Source organism: Rhinopithecus bieti, unplaced genomic scaffold (assembly GCF_001698545.2).
Source record: "Rhinopithecus bieti isolate Rb0 unplaced genomic scaffold, ASM169854v2 scaffold_947, whole genome shotgun sequence".
Taxonomy (NCBI): domain Eukaryota; kingdom Metazoa; phylum Chordata; class Mammalia; order Primates; family Cercopithecidae; genus Rhinopithecus; species Rhinopithecus bieti.
The window spans coordinates 6,063,397-6,071,720 of NW_016803664.1; the positions used below are offsets into that span (position 1 = coordinate 6,063,397).

The window sequence follows — 8,324 nt, forward strand, 5'->3', positions numbered from 1 at the left end:
TCCCAGCACTTTGGGAGGCCGAGACGGGCGGATCACGAGGTCAGGAGATCGAGACCATCCTGGCTAACACGGTGAAACCCCGTCTCTACTAAAAAAATACCAAAAAAATTAGCCGGGCGAGATGGCGGGCGCCTGTAATCCCAGCTACTTGGGAGGCTGAGGCGAGAGAATGGCGTAAACCTGGGAGGCGGAGCTTGCAGTGAGCTGAGATCTGGCCACTGCACTCTAGCCTGGGCGACAGAGGGAGACTCGGTCAAAAAAAAAAAAGAGATCTTCCAGGCGGGGCACGGTGGTTCACACCTGTAATCCCAGCACTTTGGGAGGCCGAGGTGGGCGGATCACGAGGTCAGGAGTTCGAGACCATCCTGACTAACACGGTGAAATCCTGTCTCGACTAAAAATACAAAAAATTAGCTGGGCGTGGTGGCACACGCCTATAGTCCCAGCTCCTCAGGAGTCTGAGGCAGGAAAATTGCTTGAACCCGGGAGGTGGAGGTTGCAGTGAGCCAAGATGGAGCCCCTGCCCTCCAGCCTGGGCAACAAAGCGAGACTGTCTCAAAAAAAAAAAAAAAGCCCCAAGTTGGAGCAAAAATCTCACTTTCAGGCTCCTGTATTTACTAAGGGAGGAAAACAGAATGATTTTCAACAAATACTGAAACATGCTACAGGCCAGGTAGCTAGAAAATTAATCTGACTACATTGCCCTGTTCTCTGAGCATTTTTACAATACTAGAAATAGGCTCAAAATCCCATTGGTCAATAAAATAGTTTCCCACAGGAAAAACCCATTGTACCTCTTAAAAGGGTTCACCTATCAAATATCAATTGCTAAAACTTGCTATAAGGCTAAATTTAAATTAGCTATCTCTTACTAAGTTGGTCCCATCCTGAATTAATGAGCCTCTTCTAAGTGCTGCTAGTTTTTCAAAAAGCCTTGAAGCTAGGCGCGTTGGCTTACGCCTGAAATCCCAGCACTTCGGGAGGCCAAGGCGGGTGGATCACCTGAGGTCAGCAGTTCGAGACCAGCCTGACCAATATGGTGAAACCCCCGGCTCTACTAAAAATACACCAGGTATGGTCCCAGCTGCTTAGGAGGCTGAGAGAGGAGAACTGCTTGAAGCCAGGAGGCTGAGGTTGCAGTGAGCCACTATCACACCACTGCACTCCACTCTGGGCGACAAAGCGAGACTCCATCTCATTAAAAAAAAAAAGGCTTGAAATCTCAATTATAAGAGATCATTCAGAACAGATTATTTCTTTACCTTATAATCAGCTGGGAATGTCATTTTTCATTGTTCTATACAATGCGAACTGTGAGAATTCCTGGTAGATTTACATATCAGAAAAGTACAAAGATTTCTTATCTAATTTCTTGTTACAAGTACTATGTCCACAACAAAAGCTGTGAAATTAAACTGCACTTTTCACCCTAGGCTATACTAATTCACTGATACAAAAAATGTGACCACTGTCTGTTTACAACTCAAATTGAAATGTGATTCAATCTCCAAACACAGAGGTTTCATTACATTCTTTTAATGTACATTCTCTCTTCTCTTTTGCCCGCACAGTCACCTGGCTGAATGCAGATAAGGGACAGCAGCTACTGTTTTTTTTTTTTTTTTTTTGAGACACGTCTCACTCTGTCGCCTAGGCTGGAGTGCAGTGGCGACATCTCCGTTCACTGCAAGCTCCGCCTCCCGGGTTCACACCATTCTCCTGTCTCAGCCTCCCCAGCAGCTGGGATAGGTGCCCGCCACCACGCCCGGCTAATTTGTTTGGATTTTTAGTAGAGTCGGGGTTTCACCGTGATAGCCAGAATGGTCTCAATCTCCTGATCTGGTGATCCACCCACCTCAGCCTCCCAAAGTGCTGGGATTACAGGTGTGAGCCACCGCGCCTGGCCAGGGACAGCTACTTTTTTACATATTTGTTTGGATAGTATGGCTTCAGAACCATGCAAAACACCGGAAATCAGGTTTGGATTTTTAAGCCTGGGAAAGTTTTCCCTTTCCCCAAATTGTATTATCCTGGTCAAATTTTATCAAAATTGCATATGTCATACGTAAACTTACGTGACAACTGGAACTGAGCAGGCAGAAAAGACACTGAAATCCACAGAGCTGCAGTCAGGATCACAGCAGCAGTTGACGTCACACTGTGCTGGGGACAAGTCACAGACACACAGAGCAGCAACTGCAGAAAAAAGAGGGGTAGGATCCAGAGCATCACCATCAGCAGGTGGTGACTGCCCTCTACCACCACAGTGTACCATAAGTCAATTTCATACAAAGGGTCCATTTTATTTTTCCTATGCACTTTGGGGGAAATTTGTGAAGTGGAAATGAGTCAGTTTGAGCATTCCACAATTAGAGGTTTCCCCAAAGTTGCTAATGATCTGACTCGCTTGGAAAGTTCTGTTAGTGCTTTGCCTACAGAGATGCTGATTTGGTAAGCTGAATACGAAACCCAGGCATTTGCAGCTTTCAGAAACTTTCCAGGTGATACTTATAATTACACAAGTTTAAGAACCAGCACGCCTAAACCATTTGCCTGACCATAGAACCACCAGTTTAAAACTCCAAAGTCCTTAAGCTCCTTCTCTGGAGATTACGAGTCAGAGGAAGGACCCACTTAAACCTTTAGGAAAGAGGTTTTTCAACCTTGCCCCTCTCTTCATGTATAACCTGCTGCTTTAAAGCTGAACTCACATTCACAGATCCTTGGTCAAGAATCATAACGGCTCAGAATGTCTTTGGTGATTTAGACAGTAAGGTTTGAGGGCAGGGTAGGAATCTCCCCCACGTCACAACTTTTATTTTTAAAGGAGTTTCAGCTCTTGTTGCCCAGGCTGGAGTGCAATGGTGCAATCCTGGCTCACTACAACCTCCGCCTCCTGGGTTCAAGCTATTCTCCTGCCTCAGCCTACTGAGTAGCTGGGATTATAGGCATGCACTACCATGCCCGGCTTTTTTTTTTTTTTTTTTTTTTGTATTTTTAGTAGAGATGGGGTTTCACTGTGTTGGCGAGGCTGGTCTCGAACTCCTGACCTCAAGTGATCCACCAGCCTCAGCCGTCCAAAGTGCTGGGATTACAGGCGTGAGCCACCGCTCCTGGCCAACTTTTAATTATTAATAAGGATGATTTTCTTTGCCACTTTGTAACAAAATGATTATCTGGATTTTAATTATTTTATTCTGTCAAATAAGGAAGAGAAAACCCTTTTAAAAAATAGAGAATGAATTTATGGTGGCAATTATTGCTGGAAAGGAAGAAGTAAGATCAACCTTCAATCATATCTATAATGTTTTCTTTTTCAAAAGAAGATTTCAAGGCCAGGCATGGTGGCTTACACCTGTAATTCCAGCATTTTGGGAGGCAGGCAGATCACTTGAGGTCAGGAGTTTGAGACCACCCTGGCCAACATGGTTAAACCCTGTCTCTCTTAAAAATACAAAAATTAGCCAGGCATGGTGGTGGGTGCCTGTAATCCCAGCTACTCAGGGAGGCTGAGGCAGGAGAATTGCTTGAACCCAAAAGGCAGAGGTTGCAGTAAACTGAGATCACACCACTGCACTCCAGCCTGGATGACAGTGAGACTCCATCTCAAAAAGAAAAAAAAGATGTAATATGTAGTATTTTGTGTTTGGCTTTTTTCACTTAGCAGAATGTTTTCAAGGTTCATCTATGTTAAAGCCTATATCAGAACTTCATTTCTTTTTGTGGCTAATCAATATTCCATTGAATGGATAAATCACATTTTGTTTATCCATTCTTCAATTGATGGCAATTTGAAGTTCTTTGTACTTAATGTCTATNACTCCAGCCTGGGCGACAGAGAGAGACTCTGTCTCAAAAAAAAAGAAAAAGAAAAATGTACCCCACAGCGGCCAGACACGGTCTCAACCTCAGGAGGTTGAGACCAGCCTGGCCAATATGGTAAAACCCCATCTCTACTGAAAATACAAAAATTAGCCGGGCGTGGTGGTGTACACCTGTAGTCCCAGCTACTCAGGAGGCTGAGGCAGAAGAATCGCCTGAACCCAGGAGGCAGAGGTTGCAGTGAGCCGAGATCGTGCCACTGCACTCCAGCCTGGGCGACAGAGCAAGACTCCATCCCAAAAAAAAAAGGAAGAAAGAAAGAAAAAAGAAAAGAAAAATGTATCCCATAGCTCACGCCTGTAATCCTAGCATTCTGGAAGGCTGAGAAGGGTGGATCCCCTGAGGTTAGGAGTTCGAGACCAACCTGGCCAACATGGTAAAACCCCATCTCTACTAAAAATACCAAAAAAATTAGGCATGATGGCGCACGGCTGTAATCCCAGCTACTTGGGAGGCTGAGACAGGAGAACTGCTTGAACCTGGGAGGTGGAGGATGCAGTGAGCTGAGACTGCGCCACTGCACTCCAGCCTGGGTGATAAAAAAAAAAAAAAAGAAAAAGTACCCCATAAAAGGTACAATGCACTCTGGAAAAAAATGTGTGAGGTGAAGGGGAAGGTTTTGTTAATACACGATAATTTCTTAGTCTAAGACACAAAAGCTTTCCCCCTAAAGTTTAGAGTGCTTCTAATTGAGAACTCTTCTATGTGCTTAGTAAAATGACACAACTTATGCATGCTAATGTAAAAAATAAAAAGTGCTTTAGGTTCCCTGTATGTTTAAAATTACTATCTTGCTTTGTTTTCAAAACTTAAAGCCCTTGTAGGTAGCTATAAGACTACTAAGGATGAAGCAATAGTGTTTAATAACTCCACTTAGGAAAAAGGTTTCTACCCAGGATGTGAGTGCACTTAATCATCCAACAAGTAGCTGTTGAGCCCCATCAGGTCCAAGAAGCACTCAGCTGCTCTTGCCTCCTATAGCATCTGCACACCTGGCTTGTAGAGCAGGGTACTAATGAACAGAGCCCAGATTCAAGATGAAGGATTATCACTCTTCTCCACCAACACTGCCTGCAAGGCACCTGCAATGTTCCATCCAGTTCTCCACTCAGAGTCAGCCTCCTGCTCTAATATCTACAAGTTGTGTGTTCTAAAATTAGGCAAATAATTTACCCACCTGAAAAATGGGGATAACAGTACCCTCATGAGGTTGTAAGGATTAAATGAGATACATCATAGGTGAAATGCTCAGCACAGTGCTAAGTGAACAGTTAACAAATGAGTTATTACTGTCACAACTCTTAAGAGAGGTCCTTTAAAAAGGTGAAGACAGGTGACAGGCAGAGTGCGGTGGCTCATGCCTGTAATCCTAACACTATGGGAGGCCTAGGTGGGCAATCACTTGAGGCCAGGAGTTCGAGACCAGCCTGGGCAACATGGCAAAACCCCGTCTCTACAAAAAATTAGCTGGGTGTGGTGGCATGCACCTGTAGTTCCAGCTACCCGGGAGTCTGAGGTAGGAAGATCACCTGAGCCTAGGAGGTCGAGGCTGCAGTGAGCTGTGATCATGCCACTACACTCCAGCCTGAGTGACACAGTAAGACCCTGTATCCAAAAAAAAATAAAATGTGGGGACAAGTACAAATTCATCCCCTATAATGGAAAAACAGCCTTGAACACATGCTATAATAATGATGTTTCAAGCATAGCTTTATTTTGGAGAGAAAATGCATTAACAGATGGAGTACTTACATGAATAAAAGACAATCCAGTCCAAAAACCTTAGCGTTTCAGACATTGAATACTTGGCTTCATTCTGTCCCAGTTTGTCACTGATGTAACTTCCCTACTAATTCATCAAATCAACAATTTAAATATAAAACAGAGCTCTGCTAATATATTAAAATAGCAAATATATTTCTCTGTAGTTTTTCTTTCAGATTACTCATAATTCAGAAAGAGCTTTTTGGAGAAATCAAGGTTCAGTAACTGAAGTTAAGTTCTAGAGTTCAAGATATCAGCTGATAACTTTTTTACCTACTAATACTGAGCCTTAATCCATTTGAGAAAAGATCTTCTTAAGAAGGGATAGGCCGGGCACAGTTGTTTACACCTGTAATCCCGGCACTTTGGAAAGCCAAGGTGGCTCACTTGAGCCCAGGAGTTTGAGATCAGCCTGAACAACATAGCGAGATCTCATCTCTACTAAAAAGTAAAAAATTTAAAAAGCAAGCTGAGGGAGCACACCTGTGGTTCCAGCTACTCTGGAGGCTGAGGCAAAAGGATCCCTTGAGCCCAGCAGATTGAGACTTAAGTGAGATATAATCATGCCACTGCACTCCAGCCTAGGTAACAGAGTGAGACCTCGCCTCAAAAAAAAAAAAAAAAGACTGAAAAAAAGATTTAAAGTACTGTATACCTATTGGGGTTACTCTCAATCCACACAACCGGAAAATTTAAAAAACTTTGAGATCATGAACCACTTTAAGAATCGGCTACTATGAACTCTCATCTCAGGAAAAGACATATTCACAAAGTTTTGCACTCAATCTTAGAGCGTCACAGTCATTCTCTGAAGTCATCCACGTCAATTTTTTATTTTTTATTTTTTTGAGACAGTCTTGCTCTGTTGCCCAGTCTGGAGTGCAGTGGTAATTACGGCAACCTCTGCCTCCTGGGTTCAAGCGATTCTCCTGCCTCAGCCTCCCGAGTAACTGGGATTACAGGCATGCACCACCATGCCTGGCTAATTTTTCTATTTTTAGTGGAGACTGGGTTTCGCCATGTTGACCAGGAGGATCTTGAACTCCTACCTCAAGCAATCCACCCGACTTGGCCTCCCAAAATGCTGGGATTACAGGCGTGAGCCACGGCGCCAGCCAAACGTCAAATTAGATTATAAAATATTTCCACCAAATGTGTAATTCTAGAATTAGACAATCATTTTCTGAAAAAAAAAATGTTAATTATCCCTAAATATAACTCCTAAGAAGTGAGCATCACCCCTCCCTCCATGGCTTCCCACCTCCAATTCAACATAGGAGGAATCCTGGGTTTTTAGAATTCAGGTCAACAGGCAAGGGTCTTAACCTAGCCACATTTAGTAAGATAGACCTTTGGCCTCTCTTTAAGTGAAAGTTCCATGCAGCCTAGGCACTAATTTCCACCATTGTCTCGACTTAATTTCGTATTGGGCTGCAAGGATTCATTCATTATTGCTCTTTGCATTACTGTTGTCTGGGACCACTTCAAGTATTTTCAAAGGTCTGATACCGTACCACTTAAACTCTCTGAGACCCGGTTTTCTCGTTTACATGACAGTGATAGTAAGAGCTACCCCTCAGGGTTATTGTTTAAAGAACGGACGTTTATGGAACACTTAGTGTCTGCACACAGTAAGTGCTCAATAAGCGTTAGCTATCATTATTACGTCCTCACCCGGGCTGCCCCCTTGAGGTTGGATCACTGTGGACCACAGGAGCTGGCACATGGTACCCACCGTCCGTGACCGGGGTAGGCCTGGGGCCGGAGGAGGACCCTGGGGCTCTAGGAGTACCGGGGGGCCTGGTCGACGGGGAAGGTCCGAAAGTCGCCAGGGCTGCCTCGGTGGAGTTGAGGCCCTCTGTCGTCACCGCCGGGGTGGCCTCGGTCTGGGCGCTCACGGAGGCCCAGCAGCTCAGGAGTACCACCAGGAGCGGCGGGAGGCCTCGCGGCCTCATCTCCCAGCAGGTTCCAGCTACGCCGGCGCCAGGGACCGCGCGTTGCCCGGCAACCGCTACACCCAGGCGCGGAGCATCACGGGAAGCGGCTTGCTAAGCCGCGAGAAGCTGCCGGAGACTGACGGGGGGGCGAAGCCTGGATGAGGCAGGGGGCGGATCCTGGATGAGGCCGGAGGGCGGAGCCTGGGTGAGGCAGCGATGGCAGGCACAAGGGCGAGCACTAGTGAGCGGCTGTGAAGCTGGCGTAAACGAGAGGCGTGTAAATCCCAGCTATGGTTCCCAACCGGTCTGCGGCGCTTACTTAAAAAATGTGGATTTTCTGTAGTTCCAGCTATTCGGGAGACTGAGGCAGGAGAATCGCTTGAACCCAGGAGGTGGAGGCTACAGTGAGCCGTGAGCGTGCCACTGCACTCCAGCCTGGGCGACAGTGCGAGACTCTGTCTCAACCAAAAAAAAAAAAAAAAAAAAAAGACGGATTTCCAGGTACCATCTCAGGAGATCCTGAGTCAGTAAGTCTAGGGCAGGACCCAGGAATCAGTTTTGGGGGGATTTTTTTGAGACAGGGTCTCACTCGACATGTCGCCCAGGCTGGAGTGCAGTGGTTCGATCTCGGCTCATTGCAGCCTCGACCTCTGGGGCTTAAGCAATCCTCCCACTTCAACCTCCTGAGTAGCTGGGAACTCAGGCGCGCGCCACCATACCCAGCTAATTTTTGTATTTTTT

At 45.6% G+C, this 8,324-nt stretch overlaps 1 protein-coding gene across 16 annotated transcripts in view; it reads right to left on the reverse strand.

Moving 5' to 3' along the window:
• Positions 1-7,850, reverse strand: part of TCTN1 (tectonic family member 1) — a 37,680-nt gene extending 29,830 nt beyond the window's left edge. For 2 of the 16 annotated variants that reach the window (XM_017847527.1, XM_017847499.1), the window contains exons 1-2: positions 7,382-7,754; positions 2,076-2,196 (exon numbers count right to left, since the gene is read on the reverse strand). In XM_017847527.1, coding sequence (XP_017703016.1) covers positions 2,076-2,196; positions 7,382-7,601 — 341 coding nt within the window. In that variant the 5' untranslated portion in view covers positions 7,602-7,754. Of the gene's footprint in view, positions 1-2,075; positions 2,197-7,320 lie in introns of all 16 variants that reach the window. The other 14 variants (XR_001880566.1, XR_001880568.1, XR_001880567.1 and 11 more) reach the window with 14 other exon arrangements.
• Between the last annotated feature and the right edge of the window lie 474 nt (positions 7,851-8,324).